At 46.7% G+C, this 22,561-nt stretch overlaps 1 protein-coding gene across 3 annotated transcripts in view; it reads left to right on the top strand.

Annotated features, from left to right (window-relative positions):
- The window catches only part of SETBP1 (SET binding protein 1), a 363,307-nt gene that overhangs the window by 255,958 nt on the left and 84,788 nt on the right, over positions 1-22,561 (top strand). For all 3 annotated transcript variants that reach the window (XM_059139956.1, XM_059139957.1, XM_059139958.1), the window contains one exon: positions 438-3,894. In XM_059139956.1, the coding sequence (XP_058995939.1) occupies positions 438-3,894 (3,457 nt within the window). The remainder of the gene's footprint in view (positions 1-437; positions 3,895-22,561) is intronic.

The raw sequence follows: 22,561 nt of genomic DNA, 5'->3' as shown, positions 1-22,561 counted from the left end.
TCAGAGGCAGCTTGAGTTAGGTAAAGGAACCAGGGAGTCGGGAAGTTCAGTCTCTCCTGGGCCCCGCCACCATGGACAGAACTGTGCATTATACAGGTTTCAGCTCTTGCGTGCATCCGGTCTGGCACTGGCCTAAGTGACATGCGGGGCCTGTTCTCTGCCTAAACAGCTCTTACTCCAAGATTGCATTCAACTAGGATCGGTAAAAGTTCCTGTTGGAGGCAACGGGGGACGGTGAAGACAGCCTCCTTACTAATGTTCCGAATGAGTGCCACCTGTTTTTACTTCTGCAAATGAGAAAACCTCCAGAAGCATTCTGGAATTATAGATAGCTGTTTCTAACTTTCAAATAAGTAAGCCTCTTGACGTTGAATTTTAAGTGGCTCTGACATGCTCATCTTTGTCTCTCTCTCTCCTTCCCTACCCCCTGCCCTTAGGCTTACGAGCGGCCACAGAAACACTCAAGTCTCCACTATGACCCAGGCCTCCCACAGGACGTCACCAGTGACACCTTAAAACCAAAGCACCAGCAAAAAAGCAGCAGCCAGAACCACATGGACTGGTCCACCAACTCTGACAGTGGACTCGCCACTCAGAATTGCTTCATCAGTCCGGAGTCTGGCAGAGAAACTGCAAGCACCAGCAAGATGCCCGCTCTTGAGCCCGTGGCTTCCTTTGCGAAGGCGCAGGGTAAGAAAGGCAGTGCAGGGAGCACGTGGAGCCAGCTGTCCACCAGCAGCAAAGATCTGCTCTTGGGAGGTGTGGTCCCTTCCCCAGGCAGCCACGGCTCGCCAGCCCCGCCCAGCAGCTCTGGTGAGTGCAGCGGGCTGCAGCCCTTGGTCGATCAGGATGGAGGAGTCACAAAGGAGCCCCCAGAACCACCTGCTATAGGCAGCAAGAAAAAGTCCAGTAAAAAAGATGTGATAAGTCAAACCATATCCAACCCAGACCTGGACTGGGTCAAGAATGCCCAGAAGGCATTCGACAATACGGAAGGGAAAAGGGAAGGCTACCCTGCAGACAATGCCCACGAGGCATCACCAGCCAGGCAGAACTCGAGTTCTGTCAGTAATCCTGAAAATGACTCAAGCCATGTCCGGATTACTATCCCTATCAAGGCACCCTGTCTAGATCCAACCAGCCATAAGAGGAAAAAGAGGCAGTCCATCAAAGCGGTGGTGGAAAAGATCAAGCCAGAGAAAGCCCTGGCTTCCGGAATCACCATGAGCAGTGAAGTGGTTAACAGGATACTTGCCAACACTGAGGGAAATAAGAAAGATCCCCGGGTCCCTAAACTGAGTAAAATGATAGAGAATGAGTCCCCCTCAACTGGCCTTGAAGCGGGCGGCAGTGCTGAGAAAGTCATGCCTGGAGGCGTGACCAAGCAGCGAAAGCCCCCCATGATCATGACGCCTCCAACATGCACGGACCACTCTCCCTCCAGAAAGCTGCCAGAAATCCAGCATCCCAAATTTGCTGCAAAACGGAGGTGGACGTGCAGCAAACCAAAGCCCACCAGTATGCTCCGGGAGGCAGTCATGGCCACGTCCGATAAACTGATGGTGGAACCGCCGTCCGCCTACCCCATCACCCCGTCCAGCCCTCTGTACACCAACACAGACAGTCTTACTGTGATCACGCCCGTCAAGAAGAAGCGGGGGCGGCCAAAGAAGCAGCCTTTGCTCACGGTGGAGACGATTCACGAGGGGACTTCCACCAGTCCGGTCAGTCCCATCAGCCGGGAGTTCCCCGGCACGAAGAAAAGAAAGAGACGACGCAGCTTAGCTAAGTTGGCCCAGCTGGTGCCAGGAGAGGACAAGCCCATGAGCGAGATGAAATTTCACAAAAAAGTTGGAAAGCTTGGGGTACTGGATAAGAAGACCATCAAGACCATCAACAAGATGAAAACACTCAAGAGGAAAAATATCTTGAACCAGATCTTATCCTGCTCCAGCAACATTGCTCTGAAGGCCAAAGCTCCCCCGGAGACCAGCCCGGGGGCAGCGGCCATTGAGAGCAAACTGGGCAAACAGATCAACGTCAGCAAGAGGGGAACCATCTACATCGGCAAGAAGCGGGGCAGGAAGCCAAGAGCAGAGCTGCCACCCCCATCCGAGGAACCCAAAACAGCCATCAAGCACCCCAGGCCTGTTTCTAGCCAGCCGGACGTTCCAGCCGTGCCTTCCAACTTTCAGTCACTTGTGGCGTCTTCACCAGCAGCTATGCACCCACTTTCGACGCAGTTGGGTGGGTCCAATGGCAACCTGAGCCCCGCCAGCACCGAAACCAATTTTTCAGAGTTGAAAACTATGCCAAATCTCCAGCCCATCAGTGCTCTTCCAACCAAAACCCAGAAGGGAATCCACAGTGGAGCCTGGAAGCTGTCCCCGCCCAGGCTGATGGCCAACTCGCCTTCCCACCTTTGCGAGATCGGGTCACTCAAGGAAATTACCCTGTCCCCTGTGAGCGAGTCGCACAGCGAGGAGACGATCCCGAGCGACAGCGGCATCGGGACAGACAACAACAGCACGTCTGACCAAGCGGAGAAGAGTTCGGAATCCCGACGGAGGTACTCCTTTGATTTCTGCTCCCTGGACAACCCGGAGACCCTTCCGTCCGACACCAGCACGAAGACCCGGCACGGCCACCGGCAGAAGCATCTCATGGTGGACAACTTTCTGGCCCACGAGAGCCTCAAGAAGCCAAAGCACAAGAGGAAGCGGAAAAGCCTGCAGAACCGTGACGACCTGCAGTTTCTGGCGGACCTGGAGGAGCTCGTCACCAAGTTCCAGGTGTTCAGGATCTCCCACCGGACTTACACCTTCTACCACGAGAATCCGTACCCCAGCATTTTCCGGATTAATTTTGATCACTACTACCCGGTGCCATATATCCAGTATGACCCCTTGCTCTATCTTCGCAGGACCTCAGACCTGAAGTCCAAGAAGAAGCGTGGTAGGCCCGCAAAAACCAATGACACCATGACAAAGGTGCCTTTTTTACAAGGGTTCAGCTACCCTATTCCCAGTGGAAGTTACTATGCACCCTATGGAATGCCTTACACATCAATGCCTATGATGAACCTGGGTTATTACAGTCAGTACCCAGCTCCCTTGTACCTCTCGCACACACTCGGAGCCGCGTCCCCGTTCATGAGGCCAACGGTGCCGCCTCCTCAGTTCCACACGAGCTCCCACGTGAAGATGTCTGGGACAGCGAAGCATAAAGCAAAGCACGGAGTCCACCTGCAGGGGCCTGTCGGCATCGGCCTCGGGGACAGGCAGCCGGCCCTGAACCCTCCCAAGGCGGGCGGCGCCGGGCTGGCCAGCGGTCGGCTCCACAAGAGAAAACACAAACACAAGCATAAGCACAAGGAAGACCGGATCTTGGGGACCCATGACATGAGCGGTCTCTTCGCGGGCAAAGCCACGAGCTTCTCCAGCCACATCCTGAGCGAGCGGCTGGGCGGTGCGGACAAGGAGCTCCCATTGGTGGGCGAGAAGAATAAGCCGAAAGAGAAGCAGAAGCACCAGCACAGTGAAGCCGGCCACAAAGCTTCCAAGAACAACTTTGAGGTGGACACCCTGTCTACACTGTCACTTTCTGATGCGCAGCATTGGACCCAGGCCAAGGACAAAGGCGACTTGGGTGGCGAGCCTGCGGACTCGTGCCCGAAAAGGTACTCCGGTGGCGGTGGCGACGGCGGCGGCACCAGACCTGAGAGCCTGGACGTGTTCAGTGACATGAACCCTTCGAATGACAAGTGGGACAGTGACGTGAGCGGGAGTAAAAGGAGGAGCTACGAGGGCTTTGGGACATACAGGGAAAAGGACATCCAGGCCTTCAAGATGAATCGCAAGGAGAGAAGCTCCTACGAGTCTTCCCTGTCTCCAGGTAAGGCCATGTTGCTCCACAGGCTTGGGCTTTCTTATTACTTAATCTCTGGTCTTTGCTTCTCCGGGGGCTGCCATCGCGGGCACATTGCATGCACTGGTTTGCAGAGGGGTAGGAACCAAGTGAAAATGGGCATCCTTGCACATTTGATACATTTTTTATTCGGCATGCGCGGTCTTTCCTCTCTCAGAGTCATTGTCTGGGAACCGTGCGCCCAGAGACACCCCCAGGAGCTACGTGGACACCAACCACACCCACTACATTTATGCTTTTTATTAAAGATGCTGGTCTTAGGTCCTCGTCTGATCTGATGGTGCAGCTTGCTAGTTGGGTAAAACCTCTGAAACTCATTCCAAAATGCCAACAAGATCCCAAGAAGGTCAAAGCTGGGTAGGAGTACTATTGCTTCCTTCTGGCATGCCACCTCCAGAAGTCTCACATCCCAGGGAGAACCTACTGACCAGTGAAGCCTCCAGGGTAGCTAATGAGGGAGCCATTGCCCCAGGCTCTCTTGTCCTGTCTTTGTCTGTGGGCATTTGCTAAGCTGCCCTGGACAGACCCCCAGAGTGAAGCCCTGGCTCATGATTTCCCTGCAGGAAGGGGAGGGAGCCTGGCCGAAGGGTGCTACACGCCTCCTGTCCCCCATGGGAACCTACTGCTGTGTCTCTTGGCATGACTGCTGGGAATGGGATTTTGCCCACTAATCTCTAAACTTGAAGTACTGGTTGCTACTAGAAAGAGCTCATTCCTTGTCAGTTGCTGGCAGGATTTCCTGCTAACTTTTCCACCCACACAGACCTTTCTTGCCATCAAAGCCTGACACTTCTGCCTAAGTATCCCTTGGTCCCTGTCCACACGTCGCTAAGTGATAAGAATCTTAGAGAACAGAACAGTTGTCTGTGAGGAAAAGAGTAGACGCTCCTTTCCTAGGAGCTGCAGAAGCTAAAAGCATTTCTCCTGCTACCCGCTACCCCCGGATAATACAAAGCATTCTGGCCACAGCCTGGTTTTAAAAGTCGCATCATCGCTGGTTCACCTGTCTCTTCTCTTGGTGATGGGCACCCTTTGCTCGCCATCTTCCTTCTGGAGGAGTCCACCATTAGTGAGGGCGAGGGCAGTGTATTCATGAGGAATTAGAGTCATTTTTCTAGGCCAGCAGACTTCAGAAGAAATATGATTATGAGTTAGAAAGCACTTAAGGATTGCCCCAAACTGCCGCTAGCTTGTGAGTTGCTATAGTGGTTAATGTTCTCCTTGTCTAATGAAGAGACCAATTAGCAGTGATGTTTCCTGCAGAAGGTGATAAATGTCCCACACTTCAGGTTTGCCCAGAGAGGGTGTTCTCACCCAGGTATCCCTGTTTCTCGTCATCAGACTTTGTTGAAGGGACTTGTTTGCTATGCAAAGCCCAAGTTAAGCCCCCTTGGACAGGAGTGACCAGATTAAACTTTTAGGTGAGAAAAGCTGTTGCTTTCTTATCCAGTATAGTGACCTTGAAGCTTGGGTCCAAAACCAGCCATGCACAGAGGGTCTTCTTACTTTTTGTACTTTCTTGGCACTATTTAGCTAAAAAAGGAATGGTGGCATGCTAATGTTCAGAACCTAGAAGCAGGGATCCTAACTTACCAGACCTGAGAAGCGAGATCTCAGAGGCTGAAACCTCTACCCGTTGTGTCTTGTCAGGTTTCTTGGCAGTGTTACCGAGATTTTCTCTGTGGTTGGACTGGATTTCTGGGTGCTGGTTCAGTTCACGAGAGTTCCCAGCTAGAGATCCCTCTCTGAGCCCTGTGCGCCGTCTCAGAAGGTGCCCGCCCTCTCGCCGTACAGCTCTCTCGGGGTTGGCGCTCCTGTGGTGGCCATTGCTTTCTTCAAAATTCCCTTTCTTCTCCCCATCTTCTTAACAGTTCTTCATCTGGCCATATCAGGAGGAAAGAAACAAGCATCATGACAGTGTCCTAAAAGAAAGGTGGATTCGGGGCGCCTGGGTGGCTCAGTGGGTTAAAGCCTCTGCCTTCGGCTCAGGTCATGATCCCAGGGTCCTGGGATCGAGCCCCACATCGGGCTCTCTGCTCAGCAGGGAGCCTGCTTCCTCCTCTCTCTCTGCTTGCCTCTCTGCTTACCTGTGATCTCTGTCTGTCAAATAAATAAGTAAATAATCTTTAAAAAAAAAAAATAAGGTGGATTCAGCCTAAGAATTGGGTATGAGGCCTAACTCTGTTATATGGGCCCTTAGCATGACGTTCTGTTTCTTTGTGGAACTGTCTACCACCTGTAACCAACAGGCCTGGGCCAGACCTCTTTGTATAGTATGTTTCAGTTCTTAAAACCATTTTACATACCTTTCTTCATAACACGTACCCCACAATCTTAGAAGGGAGAGGTATTTTCATTCCTGTTTTACACACTGGGACACTGAGGCTCAGAGATCAAGTGACCCGCTCAGGTTTAGAAAGCCATGGCTTCGGATGGTAACAGGCCTGGGGCTTTGGTCACCGCACTGCAGTTGACCATGTGCCACCGAGTAGCTGCGCCAAGTCTAGAACACACAGGTCCTGGTCCTTGGCTGGGTGCTCGTACATCCCACCATAGCCTTTCCTCTCAGATACCCAACCATTCTCCAATTACAAGCCTCTCCCTAAGGCAGCTGCACAGCGATGATGTGATGATTGCAGAGAGAGTCATTAAGGAAAGACGACATCCCTTTATTCAATGCCCAACCAGTGTAAAAGGACCCCTTAGGGCCCAACTTTTTCTAGCCATCCCCCTGGAAACATTGACATGGACAGGCTTCCGTCTGTGTTCTTACTGCCCTGAGCTTCTGGTAGTTATTCTCGCCACTGCTTGGTGCGTACCTCTGTGTTACGGAGTTAATTCTCTCTTCAACATTTTAATGACTCACAGTCGTTGGTGGCTTCTTTGTCTACATGACTGTGTCTGTTGTCCCTGCACATCTTGTTGAATGTCTTAGTGGAGCAGATCAGATTCTCAGTCATTCACCTCCCTTCCAAACTTTGGCCTCTCCTCGCCTCTATTCTAAATGTTCCCTCTATTTCTGATACGCTCCAGAGAGCACTACATCCCATTCAAAGGTGTGAGGCTGAAGGTCTGAGAGACCTTCCAGAGACTTTACCTCAGTCAAGGTGTCGCTTCCATGAATGATACTGAGGGTCCTGCTTGGGGAAAAAAAAAAAAGCATCATTTCCTCCCAGCTTCTCACAGCTTCTCTCCCTCCGTCTCTTTCCTTCTCCACTCTGGATTCACTCCCTTAGCATCCCAGGGTCCTTTTTCACAGGAGCTAGTCGTCTCCGAAATAGATACAACTTATATAGAGATGTCACCCTTTAGCCCATTGAGGACCAGATTTAGGAGCTAAGTCAGGGGAGGACTTTGAGCATTGCCTGAGATCAGAGCTGATGGAAGTCATTACCATTATGGAGACAGAAATTAGAGCCCTCATTTAGCGGCATGCTCCATTTCTTCTTTCCTGCTTGGAAAAGCATCCATTCGCCAAGCCCCCTGCCCTGCAGAGCGATGCACTGTCTTGTTAGCCCCCTTACAACACACCTAGAGCTTAGAAGTCACAAAGGCTCTTCACCATTTTTCTGCGTTTTACTCCTTTTGCTTTGTTTGTTTGTTTCAGAAGGCAGTGGCTCTTCTGACCTATTTTCTAAATGGATACCATCTGCTAATTCTCCATTTATAAAAATGCTTGCCTGGCACCAAATAATGGTAGCTAGTGGGAAGGTGCCATCCACAGACTCCCAAAGTTGGAAGAAGCCTGATGGGGGCTCATGTGCACCTCTCTCACCAGACATCACCACTTCTCGTAGCCCAACAGGCTGCAGAGTCCCCGAAGAGCAAACCTGTCCAAGTTTGACAACACATAGTTAGAACGATGCCACGTGCTCTCAAAGCCAACTTCTTAGCTGGTGGAAGGGGTCTCTGGTGTGAGTTATGTTCTTCCTGTTCAGACCACAGAATAATTTTTGCATGCTTTGACCTCATATTTAGACATCTTAACCATTGCTGTCCAGGCTCCCATCAGATGTTGGAGAAACACTGTAAAGAGTCAATTTACCTATGTTACCTCTTAGTCTAATGCTGTTATGAGTCAAGGTAGCCATCCCGGGTCCCCGGATATCAGTCAGTTTACTCATGATGGATGGATGCTGGAAATGAATTCCTTAGCTCACCTGTCTGATATCAGAATCCTGCCATGCATGCAGGTGGCTGGATTTCCTTGAGCCTGGTTGAGTCTCTACCCCTCCTTGTGGCTTCTGTCTTGCCCTTTGCCAGCTCCTCTTATCGGCACCGTGGGGCATTTGGGGAGGCAGTCTCTGTTGTTACTCATAGGCAGGAAATGGATGCCCAAGCCAAAAATAAGACAAAACCCTCCTTCAAGCAAGCATCCAGATGAGGGAATTAACCACATAGATGAGATGACATGAAAACTATACAAAAGGAAATAAATAAAATCTTAAAAAAAAAAAACCAACTATACAAAAGAAAATGTGCGGAGAACATTTTCTACAAATGGAAGAAAAGGAAGAAGACTCAAGGGAGGAGAAAGTTAAGGCCAGGAAAAAAAATAGTGAAAAATAAAAAGCTGATGAAGTGTAGTCTGTTTAATCTTAATCCAAGTTGAATTCTGGGTCATTCTGTGGGAGGAAATGAGAGATAAATTAGCTAATGGCTGCTGTGTGGTTTAACAGGATGATGAGCACCTGGCCTGGTCTTGTCTCCCACACTAACCAGCTGGAAGACCTCTGCATCTTTCTCACCCTCTGTTTTCCCAGGTGAGACTCTGGTAGGAAGAGCTCTGACCAGACCTGACAGTCTCAGATGCTCAAAGTCTCAAGTTTACACAAGGCCGTGTTTGAGTGCAAACACACGCACACATGCACGTGCACACGCAGATTGGACACGTAGGAAGAAAACTCTCAAGTTATTGGCCAAGTTGGCCGATTAATTAGCTGTGCAATGAGATTTCACAACAGATCCCTCTGGTCCACGTATTAAATTTTATGACTCACCCCATTCGTCTTTGGCTCCAGCCACTTTATCCAGCCATTTGATGGCACCTTTCAGAAAAGATGGCATTCTCCCTACCTGGACCCCGCCAACCGATTAGCTCACTCCTTGTGTATGCAGCAGCCACAGTCATCACCTTAGCAAAAAGGATAGAGCATGCCTGCGACCCCCTGCGTGGGAACCGACAGAGCAGGCTTGCCTTTGCCTAGACTCCAAAGTAAAAGAATCGTAACAATGTAGCAGAAACATCTCATTTTGCTGATGAGCACACTGAGCCCTAAGAAGGTCAAGTGACTCATGCAATGATACATATCTAATTGGTAAAAGAGCTCAGACCTGGAAGCTAACAGCAGGGAGAGGAGAAGGCAGAGAGAGAGAGAGAGAGAGAATAAAAGAAGAAAAAAAAAAAACTAGAAAGGTGAGTTGTGGGAGAGATGTTAAGCTATATGTTTTCTTTTGCTGTGAGCTGTTGTAAAAGGTAAGCATCTATTGGACAATAATTTGGTTTCCAGGCTGTCTCTGGAGACCCATGTTTGGGACTGGAAACAATCTTTGTGGGCTCTGATGGAAGTCATTTTTTTTCCTTTCCTGTCTTAACAATTGCACATACTTATTTTATCGGGCCTCCCAAGGTTCCTCCTAAGGTTTTCTCTTGGAAACCGGGAATTAATCAAATTAAATGTTGTGACCCATAACTTTCTGGCAATGAAAGAAAAAAAATCTTAGACTCCCAGCATCTCTTTTTCCACATTAAAATCAGAAATCAAGCCATTCTGCCTTTGGAGCAAGAAATCCCCAGGCCATTTATTTATCTTCCCACAGTTGGCAAACGTTCCGCTGTCCTGTTGGAAGTTTTTATTTATACCTTTGTGGCTGTGGGGAATTATGCAGATTCAGGTGTGGGTGCAGAGAACTTACAGTTTCGACAGACTTGGCTTTGATACAGCATGGAGCCTTTCTCAAGAAGGCTAGAGAAATCAATAAAGCAAGTTTTAAAGACTGGCAGGCCAGTGGGCAGAGGTGAGGATGGTATCTTTGGAAGGACCCTCCAGCAACCCATCTCTTTCACTCGACAAATTAACAGGGATGGGAATGAATACTTGCTAGGATTATAGCACAGGCTCGTGTCAATATTTTGCTCGGTGCGGATTGACTGAAGCCAAGGGCAGGCGGTGATAAAGACAAGGGAAGATGTAAAATGCATTTCTTTGGTCACGCACACGCACACACACACACACGCGCACACATGGCTTGATGCAGTCCTGGGGTGGGGAGAAATTCAAGGATTAGTAACTGGATGCTTTTGCCCTCAAGGAGATTATAATCCCGAAGTCTCTCCTATTAATGCAGAGGAGGAAACCAGATGGAACTAATGCTACAAGGCAGATGGTAAGGGCCATCTGAGAGCCTTAGAAGAAGTGCTGGGGCTGCCCGGGGTGGGGATTGGGGGGGAGGGCCAGTGTGTGTGTGTGTGAGCCATCTCCATGTTTTCCTTGGGAGTAGAGAGTTGGAATCAGAGATGCGTCTTCTTTTTTTTTTTTTTCTTTTTTTTTTCTTTTTTTTTTCTTTTTTTTTTAATTTTTTTTTCAGTGTTCCAAACTTCATTGTTTATGCTTCTTTGAAGTAGCTGCCATTTTAAGATGGATCTTGAAGGATGGAGGAGGCTTTTGGAGATTGGAGATGGTAGGGACATGGGGGGGGGGGCACAGTGCAGAAAGGAAACCATGTAAATAAAGGTATTTAGGTAGAAGTACCCAAGATCTATTTGAGAAATAGGGCTTATTCCGGACTTATCGAGGTTAGGATCTGCAGCCGGGGATCAAGGCAGAGAAGGTCAGAAGACAATGTTGTCCTCATGAGTTAGAGGGGTTTTGCCCCATACCACCAGGCATGTGCTTATGGTATGGGACTTCTGCTTCATCAAGGCAGTGGGAAGTCATTTTAAAAATAGGCAAAATCGTGGGGCGCCTGGGTGGCTCAGTGGGTTAAAGCCTCTGCCTTTGGCTCAGGTCATGATCCCAGAGTCTGGGATCAATCCCTGCATCAGGCTCTCTGCTCAGCAGGGAGCCTGCTTCCCCTGCTCTCTGTGCTTGCCTCTCTGCCTACTTGTGATCTCTATCTGCCCCCCCCCAAAAAAATCTTAAAATAGGCAAAATCATGAAATGACCAAATTATACTTTGTCTTTCTTTCCTGACCCCACTTTCCCCCCTCCCCAGTTAGGGTTGGGTGAACTTTGCACTCTTCATACGGTATTACAATCGGCCATTCTTGTTTGCCTTTCCTTCCCCAGCCTAGCACCCACATTGTAAGTGTCTAAAGACTTCATTACTCAGGTACTCAAGCAAAAAATAATAATGAGTCATTCTTGATTCATCTCTCTCCCTCTCTAGCTAAAGTCAAAGATGATTCCAATATGTTAGCCCCAGATAACTGTAGTCTATGAACAGAATTACAGAAATCAGGAAGGAGTCTGGTTGGTGTACAAGGAAATGAATTGTAAAGGCAATAGTTGACAGTTCTATACAGAGCAAGAGAGACAATTACAGGGAATAAAGAAAAGAGGGTGGAGGGGAGGGACCCTGTGGCCCACCTTAAAGAGAGAAGCAGAATAAGAAGATATTGGGAAAGATGCAGAGAAGAAATGTTGGAAGTGTTGAAAGAAAACCAGGGAGTCAAGGAAGAGTGAATTAAGAAGAATGGGGGTGGCCACCAGGACCAGAAACTGCAGAGTTTATGGGCGATGAGAATATGTATGAACAGATCCGTGACCCCAAAGCAACAGAAAAACTCAGTATTACTTATTTAGTGCCCTGTATAGTTAAGGCTTGGTGGGCTATATGCCACATCCAGGTGAGAAGGAGTTCACAATGGGTGATGAGAAAATGGGGCTTCAGGTGCAGAAAGTGAAACTTTGCTGTGGTTCTAGCCATGCTCCAGCCTCCGAGGACTCTTTATGTCTTAGGTCAGCCTTCGGTGGGAGGTGGCACAGCCAATCTTAGTAGGTCGTAAGTCTAATGTCCCCCCGTTGTGGGAGCCTGAAAATAATGCCTGAACCTTTTATGCTGTGTCGTTCTGCCTTCCTGTGAAGTCCATGCATAGAAAAGATAAAGACTATAGTACTTGAAAAGAGGTAAGAGGGTCTAGGCCAGCTCCCCCTTCTCTGCCCCACAGACACACAAGCACTTAATTTCTGATCATGGTACTATCTATTTGAAAACTCCTCCCTGTGGTACTGGGGTGGAGGGGGTGCTTGTTGGCTGTGCTCCCGAGAACATGTGGAAGAACAGTCCTGCTAACCCCAGGTTCTGATAAATGAATCTTTTATTGACCATTTACTATGTGCAAAGTATTACAGAGTAAAACCCAACTGTTGCCCTTCCAGAGGTCTTCACTACTTTGTAGAATGAAATATATATGATGCTTCATAAAAAGCCTATATGCTCAAAAATGATGTGAGCTCTTCAGTTACTTAATATATACCACAGAGCCAGGGACGGTCAGAGAGACCAGAAGAGAAGAAAAAAGCAAGGGAGGGCTCCTCCTTCCCTCAGTTCCTTATACTATACTGAAAAGAGGCTAACTGGGTGTACCTGAAACAACCAGGGAGTACATGCAGACCATATTTCATCCATGCTAATGCAGTGGCCGGCAGTGGGGGCTATCGGGATCCAGGGTCAGGAAAGATAATCGTGTTCAAAAGGCAAAATCCTGGAGCTGGACCTTGGAGAGTGGGAGCGTGGTGGTGAGTGTGGCCTCAGGCAGTACATGAAAGGCTCCTGCCTAAACTGAAGGTAGCAGTTGGGTGGGGAAGGGTTTTTAAGAGGCACGGCTGCCATCAAGGGATGTGGGACTGTGTCGCGGAGGCAGGGGGCGGACACACTGACGTGCAAGGGTGCTAGGCATAAAGGACATTGAGCTTGGTGCTAGGTGCTGGGCGAAATAATGAAGTCCCAGGAAACATGACTATCTTCAAAGACCTTACAAAGCTCTCAGGAGACAAGAGATGGATAGATACACATCGTCAAGGTAATTAGTCTAGTGAAAGTCCATACATTTCATCACTAGAAATAAAAACCCATTCTACAGGAAGAAAGGATCCATAAAGTAACTTTCAGAATAGTGAGCTGCACGTTGTAAAAGCAAGTCGGTGTTGGTGTTTGCCCCATTCCGTAAGGATTCAGAGCAAGTCGGAGGCATTAGGAGGGGCTCAGTGGGGTAGAGCGAGCGTGTCCCTCAGGCAGCCGCTGCCATGGTTTTTACACTCTTCCTTCCGTGAAGGGGCTGGGGAGCCTGGGAAGGTGGGCAGTGAGTCCATGCGGAGATGGGGCTCCCCTCAGGGCTCCCCTCGTTGATGGAGGATCTAAGGGCACAGAGAGATGAAAAGCTTTCCCCGAGGCTGCATGCCCGTCATCCTTACATCTGAACAGGGTGCTCTGCTCTTCAAAGTGCATTTCCTTACTTTTATTTGATCTTCTGAGCCCACTGAGGTTTGCAGATAGATGTTGTGCTCCCCCTTGACAGGCAAGAAAATCAAAACCCAGAGGGTAAAAGTCTTTGTCCAAAGTCACTGAGCCAGTCTTGCACAGAAAAAGTGCTGGGCCCCTGTTTTCCTGATTTTGCTCATCAACTCCCTTTTTCCACCAAATTTTCTATGTCTTTGACAAGGTCAATAATATGACTCAGCTTCTGAGTTATCCTTAAAATACTCTTGCCAGTGGATTAAATGGGGGAGCCCAGAATAAAGCACTAGCAATTTGGTGTTGGCTAAAATTAGTTTTTTATATAGGAGGAGCTCTTTGGAGCCAGGATCAGCCAAGCCCAGGGAGTGAGGTTGGTTCTGTGTTCAGAGCCTAGGCAATAGATTCCCCAGATGGAGCATGGATACCCCTGAAATTCACAAAGGACACACAAAGGAGGAACAAGAATGTTCTTTTTCACTAAATCACAAAACTCTTAACATTTTTTGAAAGATTTTATTTATTTATTTATGAGAGAGCGAGAGAACACAGGAGAGGTCAGAGGGAGAAGCAGATTCCCTGCTGAGCAGGGAGCCCACGTGGGACTCGATCCCAGGACTCCAGGTTCAAGACCTGAGCCATAGACAGTTGCTTAACCAACTGAGCCACCCAGGCACCCAACATTTTGTTGTTCTAAAGAAAAGTTTTACATAGCTTAAGGAACTTTACACAATTCCTAGTAAACATACAGAAACTTTCATCTTGAGAGTGATAAATGCTAAAGATGAAAACAGAGTGGAACAAATCATTAAGGAAACCATGGGTGTGGTGCTGTATCTTAGAAGTTTGGGAAACTGATAGACAGAAGACCTTATCCCCTTTCTAATGTCCATGAGAACTTGAGATGTGGGCTGAAAGAACCGTTGTCCTAAACCAGTTTTTCATGTCTTGTATCCCAAGACCAGGAGGCCAAAAGAGTTCTCTTACAGAATATATTTTTTGTACTGTTAGTTACATTTTGCTTCATTTATTTACTCTGATCACACAATTAAAAAAGTATCAAGTGGCTAAAATGTATAAGACATACTACTGGGCAATGTTATGACTATACATGCACAGGGGATACCTTGTCGTCCTCCGGTAGAGATGTCATAGTCCTAGAAGTCTGTGTTAGCGTGTCTTCTACGAAATAATGATCCCCTTTCCTGCTAGGTACTGTTGTTCTCTTTTGAGGTCCCAACAACAACAATAAAATTGGATTCCCCATGCATAGAATAAAGCAAATGAGTACTTGGAAAAAACATTTATTATTTCTTTCATTAATGAAAACCAGATACTTCTTAGTGTAGAAAATGTGGAAAATTTAGGAAACCATATATAAAAAAAATGATATCACCTATAATCCAATGAAATAACCGTTATGCTAATGTAGCTGCAGGGGTCCCAGCTAATGGTCACTGTTTGCCTGGCTTCCTTTCCTTTCTGTCCCCCTCCACAGGAGAAGCTAGAGAAAGTCCAACCCATGCTCCCCTTTGCCATTTTCTCTCCTCTTTCTCCACACTCCCCACTGCCACTTTGGTCGCCTGGTCTTTTCAACTTCCTCTCCAGTACCTTCCCAGAATGGACCAACTTTTCCTTCTACATTCTATGCCGTTGCCCTAAGAGGGGATTATATATTTTTTTTAAACAAATGCAGCAGCAATTGGGCATGAAAACCATCCAGATTTCCACACAGTCTTACTTAAGATCTCTACAAGAATCTAAGTGCCAGTTCAACCGGGAAGGGGACAAATTAGTCCCGGCTGAAAATGGTTGCCAAAATGTTTTCCCAAGAATCGCTGAGTGTTGAGGGTTTCTTCTCAGATCAGACTCTGACCAGGACGTGGGGGTGGGATGCGATAAGTTTTCCAGAGCTTGAGACCCACAGCTCCACACCGCAGTGCCGAATGCAGCCAGTCGGTGTGGGTTATGAGTGCCATGCCCGCTGTGCCAGCAGATACACACAGAATAGGCCCCGTTGTCAGTGCTCTAATTGGTCAGTTTTGCTGTCATTCATTCTGTGAGTGTTTAAAGGGAAGGAGTCCATTATTATAGGTTTAGGACCCAAAGGCCTACCTCATACTTGTTCATTTTCCTTCCTTGTATACCTATGATTTTCCTAAGGTGAGATTTGCTGTAAATCCAATTTTGTTTTCTCTTCAATTCCTCCTTAACCTCCTCAGCATCTCCCTGTGCTATAAGCTGGGCATCAGGCAAAAGAGAAGACAATATCTTCCAGGAGATTTTTGAAGTCCTCATGGATACTGCAAATAAAATTATATTTTATCAAATAAAGTAGCTAAAAGAACTTTTCTCACGGACTTTTCCTCCATTATTTTTCTAGTTCCAGTTGATATTAGTTATAATAGAGGAAAATCTGTCCCAGTGGCCTTCAAGAGGAGAATCTTGTTTCTGGGCTTCTCCTCTTGTTACTGGGGAGGGCTCTGAGCCATGCCTCCTCCCAGAAAGTCCACCAGCACAGCAGGTCAATGCCGCCTGCGTGGTGAAGTTACTCAGACCCCAGAAATTCACGTGGGCTGACTGTCCTTCCACAAGGTCAGAGTTGCACCCTCTTGGTCCCTAGTGCCGCTCCTCTACTTCGTTTTTCATTTTGTTGATCCTTTTGGCAATAATCAACTCAGAGCAAAATCTAATTGCATCCCTCTTCCCCTTAAGGCTCTAACTAAACAAATATATTAATTATTGAAATAGAAAAAGAAGAATGGAGTCGTTTTTCATGAAAGATCTAGGAAGACAGCCATAGGTAAATGAATAATTGATGCCAGATGTAGAAATAAAAATTCCTATGGCAGGAAATCCCAAATTCTTTATCTGACTTCAAAGTGCCTGCATTACCTATAGTCACTGCCTCACCTTGTCTCCTGATCATTTTCGGCTTATTCCCTTGGCTGTGAGTTCTGCTCAATCTCCTCCTTATCCTACAGAAAATACTGTAATTAACCCTTCATCCAAATCTCCAACCACCACATTGCCTCCCTCACACAGAACATCCTCTTTTCCATCTGGCTTCTGAGCTTACCTAGTCATTTTCTTAGCCATTCTAGCATCTCTCTAATATAACCCTGAAGTCTTTACTTTATTTCAGGGTTATAGTGTGACTCTCCTATGCCACCCCAGAAGAACCAAAAAACAGAAAAACAAAACAAAACAAAAACAAAAAACAAAAAAAGCCTCTCAGGAGTTAAGGGCTCTCAGATGTAGATAGATTTGGATGCTAAATCCCCCACTTACTGGTCCTGTGACCTTGGACACTGTAGCCTTTTTGATCTTCCTTTTCCTCATCTGAAAAATGAGGCTATTAATATCCACCTGGCAGAGTTTTCTGAGAGTCAAATAAAAGCAGAATATACCCAGGAGCATCCAACACACTGCTTACTACACAATTGTTAATAATGTTCATTTCCTTTCACTTCCACTTTGGTTAATATATTCAAGCACAGAAAATACAACCCCGCAGATTGCGATAGAAGTCTTCTTTAAACAGCAGGCTTTCCCTCCCAATTATGCTCTTACTGGGATCAGTTAAATCCCTTTCTGAACACACATACACACACACAGAGGGCAGACATCAGCCGGACCACCGTTGTATTTGATGACAAAGATAAGGTGTCAGGATTATACAGTTATGGTGAATAAGTAACAAAATACACATTTCACCCAAAGTTCCCTTGAAAGGGGTGCCAATTTCAATCCTCTGGCATTTGGTCCTGTCACAGCAAGAGTTTGTTAGCGCTATTCAGCAGCACCTGTTTTGTAGACCAATTTATCTACTAACCCCAGACATAAAAATGCAATGAGAGGGAGCGGGAGATTTGTATTCATCTTCTATTGTTGCTGTAACAATTTATCACAAATGTAGCAGCTTGAAACAACACAGATGTATTATCTCACAGTTTCTGTAGGCTGTTGGTCCCGGAGGCTCAGCGGGGTCCTCTGCTTAAGAGTCTCATGGGGCTGAAATCTAGGGGTGGGCAGGGCTGTGTTCCTTACTGAAGGTTCTAGGGTAGGATCCGCTTCCATCTCATTCAAGGAACTCTTTTCTTCTAGAAGCTACCCACATCCCTTAGACCTTTCTATCTGCAGAGAGTCCAATCTCTCTGACTTTTTCTTTTCTCTCATCCCTCTGAGCCCCAAACATTGCTTCTCCCTCCATGCCCCAGGCCTAGGGCATCCCGCCGTTCCCTGAGCACAGTCACCAAATGCTTCCAGACCTTCTGCCTTCATGTGTGCTCTTTCTTTCTCCCGGGACACCCTCCAGAGGGGAAGACACTCACATGTGCTTTGTGACCGACTACCTATGTTATTTGTAGACTTCTCTTTGGGATCTGGTAGACAAAGGTCTACCTCGTGTGTAATTTTGGAAACGCAATTTTTAAAAAGTCCATTATCCAACCTCACATTGCTAAACTGAATGGCAAAGAAATCAGAAGGGAGACCGTTCATTTTTAGACTGGAGTAGCTCATGCAATGTTTCTCCAAGGAGGTGTTCTCCTACTGGGACCTGGAAGAAATGGTTGGACTGAGACAGATGAGAAGCAGAGAGGAACAACTTGGGGAGAAATATGGATAAATGTGTAGTATTTGTTAAAAAAAAAGGTCATGTTCTGTCCTTACATATATATTTTAAAACTTTGGGGAATATAAAAATGAACAAGGTAAGGCTCCTGTATTCAACAAGTTTATAGACTTCTAGTTGATACTGAACAGGGAGGGAAAAAAAGCAAATGAAATAATTAAATCCCAAAACGTGGTAAGTTTAGCAAGAACTGGCAAGACCAGCGGGTCCTGGTCAACTTGATGGGCTAACCATAGGGGATGGCTGGCGAGGACGGCTGTCTGGGGAGGTGTGGCTTTATCAGATTTCTGCTTGCCTTGTGCTAGGTTTCAATTAGATGCCACCAGCAAGAGGGGACGTCCAGGATCAAAGAAATGGCATGGTGGTGCCTTGTGCAGATTAGTCTGGCCATGATATGGCTGACCTTGATCATTTAAGTAGTTCCAGGCCATCCTGCAATTCTGTGATATGTCTGAGTAGCTTAACAAACCCTTTCACATAAGCAGGTGATGGTGGCTTTCCCAGCTAATCCCTGCTGGCATGATTGAGTCATAATGACTTGCTCTTTGCTCTTGCCCCAGTGGGCTAACCAGCAGCCAGAACCTCTGTATGTAATCCAGGCACTGCTCGCCCGCCTGGAGGAGGTGGCTCGGAATGTGTATTCAGTCAAACCATTTCTCACTCTTAATTTCTTTTCACAGTTCGCAATCTGTGTTTTATTCCATGTGAAAAGGAAAATAACTCTCCCGCTTGGATTTCTTGCTGACATTTCTCTTTGGTGGAGGTCAAGTGTGTGTGTGTGTGTGTGTGTTAGAGGGGAGTTTGTTCTGAATGCTTTCTACGCCTCATAGTACAGCTCTGGTGGCATTTTCATAAAATACCAACCACCAAAATTCTAGTAATCATAAAAACGTGTGCTTTCTCCTTATATCCACTGAAACTCTTTCTCTCATTAAAAAAAAAAAGTTCAGAAATTAAATTAGAAAGCTAAACTTGATATCTTTAAATTCTTTTGGTTTCAAGAAGGGAAAAAAAAAAAGCTACAGTTTTTCTGATTTCTCTTCAGCTGAATGTTACTCCTGAATGGGAAAAATTGTACAAAAAGTCTGAAGAATTGTGACTCCGACATGAGAGGAGGATTTGTATTTCCTTGCTATTAAATGAGAAAAAGAAGCCCACAGTTATGTCTAATCTTCAGGAACCCAGTGCCCTGTCCAACCCGCAAACTGTTGGCAGTATCAGAACGCTACACAAAATGTTCTTTTAAGTTTTTCTACCCCTCTCCCAAACCTTTCCTGTGAAGTTATAAATCTCAGCATTTAAAGACTCTTTTATTCACATAAAGGATGGACATCAGGTTGGGCTCTTTGGCGTCCTTTCTGCTGGCTGTGTGCTGGAGAGCTGGTCCCAAGAAAAGCAGGCATTCTTAGCTGGCCGGGGCCTGGGTTTGACTTTACTTGTGAAATCCCATTTGTCTGTCCTCTACCGGGTACCTGCTCTGGGAAGCTGTGATTTACTAGCTCTGTGCCCAGAGGAAGTCTTGTCCAAGCCCTCATAACATCCTCTTGATTGTTTAGAAAATGAAATTGCTCTGAAGGTAGCCCCCCCCCACCCCCTGCCCACCCACTGCGTGCAGTTCCTCATCTTCTTGTTATAGCTGGCCTCCTGATGCCTCCTGATTCTGTCTGCACGACACTCCCTTCAGCAGCATCACAGCGAGCAGATCTGTGTGTCCTCAGGTGTAGCTGTACCTGGAGGAATCCAGAACAACGTCCATTTGGGTTCAGATAGGCAAGTAGATGCTCTGAAGCTGCCGCTGCCTTGAGTCAGAGAATCCAATTCTCCATGTCTGGTTCTTTCGCCCTTTGGGATGGTGACTTCGAGTTTGCAGAGTATGTTTCTGCCCTTTCTCTCCGTGATCGTCACAGCCTCCTTTGCTGAGAACTACTGTTATGTCCTCAAGGAACAGGATTTGCTTAGGAACTCAGGCCAAAAGGTGACAGGCACCTTCTGACTGAGAGCCGTGGGCTATCACTGGAAGGAACTAGAAAAAGAAAGAGGCTGGCCAAAACGAGAACTCCGCCTCTGATTGCACAGGTTCAGACAGGGATAATAATGGATTCTAACTCGTAGCATACGTCTGCTTATAAAGTTGTCGCAGAGTGTCTGACTCGGAAAAAATGCAGTAAGTATTGGTGCTTATAATTATTGTTATTATGAGGCACATATTATGCACTTATGGTATGCCATATTTTGTATACAGCAATTCCAGTTGGCTTTCAGTCACAGAATGTATCACTGTTGGTATATTCAAGTAACTGTAATTGTTTTTAAGCAAATATGTATTACGCATCTACTTTGCATCAGAGACTCTTAATACGCAAAGGCCCATATGACCCAGTCGCTGCTCTTCAGGGGTATCTATTTTGAGAGAGAGAGAGAGAGATGCACATGGAGACAGAGAAGAAAGCTGGGATATTTTGGATGCTGAGATGGTGTGTGCCCAGGGCTTAGCGGGGGCAAATGAAGATAGTTGTCAGTACTTCCTGGAGGGCAGAAAAGGAAGCTCTGAGGGTCAGGCGGCTGGAGAGAGAGAAAGGGCAGGTCCGAGCATTGGCACAGCGGTGAGAATGAAGAGTGGTATCGTGACGCAGCCTGCCTTGTTAGGGACAGGAGGGTGCTGGGGTGGCTGCCCATGCATTAAGAGGGGAGGGGAGGCCCGAGGCGATCTGGAGAGGCAGGCAAAGAGGAGGGAGTGCTCCGTGAAGTAGAGGGCTTTGGACTCTTGACCCTGTACCTTGGGATGCCATCAAATATTTTAGAGTGGCAGGGCTGCAGGGTAGGGTGATTGGCATTCCCAGAGTTGCACTTTAGAACATGCTTTTCAAAACTGTCTGTGTTCGAGGACCACAGGGCTGTGGAAGCATGGAGAGCGAGGTTGGAAGAGGGACGTGTTTAGATTTCTTCACCTTGTATACCTTGGTGCTTTCACTACATGAAAGGCTTTGAGGTTTTTAAATGAAGGCCCAGAGAGGTTCTCCGCTGATTCAGATCTGGTACACCACTCTGCTCGACTGATGTGGCCTGGTGAGCCCAGCCCAGGTGAGGTGATTAGATCTACCAGAGCCTGGTAGATCAAAACCTAGCTGAGCAACAAATACAGAGACAAGGGGAAGGGGTAGGACCTGGTCTTTTTAAAATTAAATAAAATTTTAAATAGAAACCATCACAAGCAAGAGCAAGGTGAGTCAAGAGTAGATTAATTTCATCTAAAACAGACCTTTTATAAATTTCATTTTCCTTTCAAATATAAAATGTGCTACATGGAAAAAATGAAAAGCAGTACGACAAAGGTACCTAAGTATAAATACTAAATTAACCTGTGAGGGGCTCTCCTTAAAAATTGGATTACTATATTTTTGCCGCTCACAAAGGCACTTGTAAAAATCTGATTTGACCGATACACATTTAGTAACTTCCATGTGTGTGGCCCTGTTATTGGTGTCACAAGGTGTATTAAAATCAGTAAGGGGCACAGAGATAGGATTGGAAGTCTTCAGATCCAAAGAGAGAGGCTCTCTTCCATTCAAATACTTGAATTTCTCTGAGCTTAAGAGCCCTTCTGTACTAAAGAAGAAATCCATCATTAAGAACCTATCAACACTTCACCTGTGGGGACCGTTCATTTACCATTTACAACAGAGACAGATTTTAGACTCAGTTCTACTATATTGTCAATTGATTGCCTTCCATGAAAATAACTTCACTTATAAATACCATTTACAGTTTTTCCTCATCCAGCCATTTAATAAATGCATTAACTATTAAGTTACTAAAACTTTGCTTGTGGAAGATGTGCTTGAGACCGTATGATATCCTAAACTAATCCTTGGCAGTGACCAGCAGCCCAAGAAATCATCAGAAGTATTCTGTGGAAAAGTAGTTGGATTATCAAATAAGTTTATTAAATACCCAAATAGACAAAAATATATAATTATCTACAACACAACATCTCATAACTTTTAACATACTTACGGGCAATGTGAATCCATCCGTAGAGGAAAAATCACTTTTTCCCAATGTAGCTGACTGTACAGCTCTTATTTTTCCAAATCTATCCACTCCTATATCAAGGAATACTAACATTCTACAGAAATAGTCTGGAAAATGCTAATCTAGTTAAATGACCTAAGATTAAAAATGGTGGAATCAAAGCTCAGAGGGTCAAGCGTCGTGGCTGAGATGAAGCAGTAGTAGTGAAGCTGGGCCCAGAACACAGATATAGAGATGCCAAGCCTGAGTCCCTTCCACGTTCTCTCTGCCTTGAGGAATTACTCCCCCAACCCTTATTGCCACCTTCAGTCGACTGGGTGTGGATATCAGTCAGCACTGAGACCAGCTTTGGGAGAGGAACATGTGTATGTATACATATACTTACACATACGTACACACCAGAGCTCCTCGGGGCATCAGGGCTCCTTTCACGCAGCCCCAGGAAGTTCAGTGGGGCAGGAAGCAGGTGCACGGAACAGCAGACCACAGCCACAGTGGGTGTGGAGGTCC

Source organism: Mustela lutreola, chromosome 11, assembly GCF_030435805.1.
Source record: "Mustela lutreola isolate mMusLut2 chromosome 11, mMusLut2.pri, whole genome shotgun sequence".
In the NCBI taxonomy this organism is placed as follows: Eukaryota; Metazoa; Chordata; class Mammalia; order Carnivora; family Mustelidae; genus Mustela; species Mustela lutreola.
The sequence above is the reverse complement of the archived record's forward strand: the minus strand, read 5'-3'. Positions and strand labels throughout refer to the sequence as shown.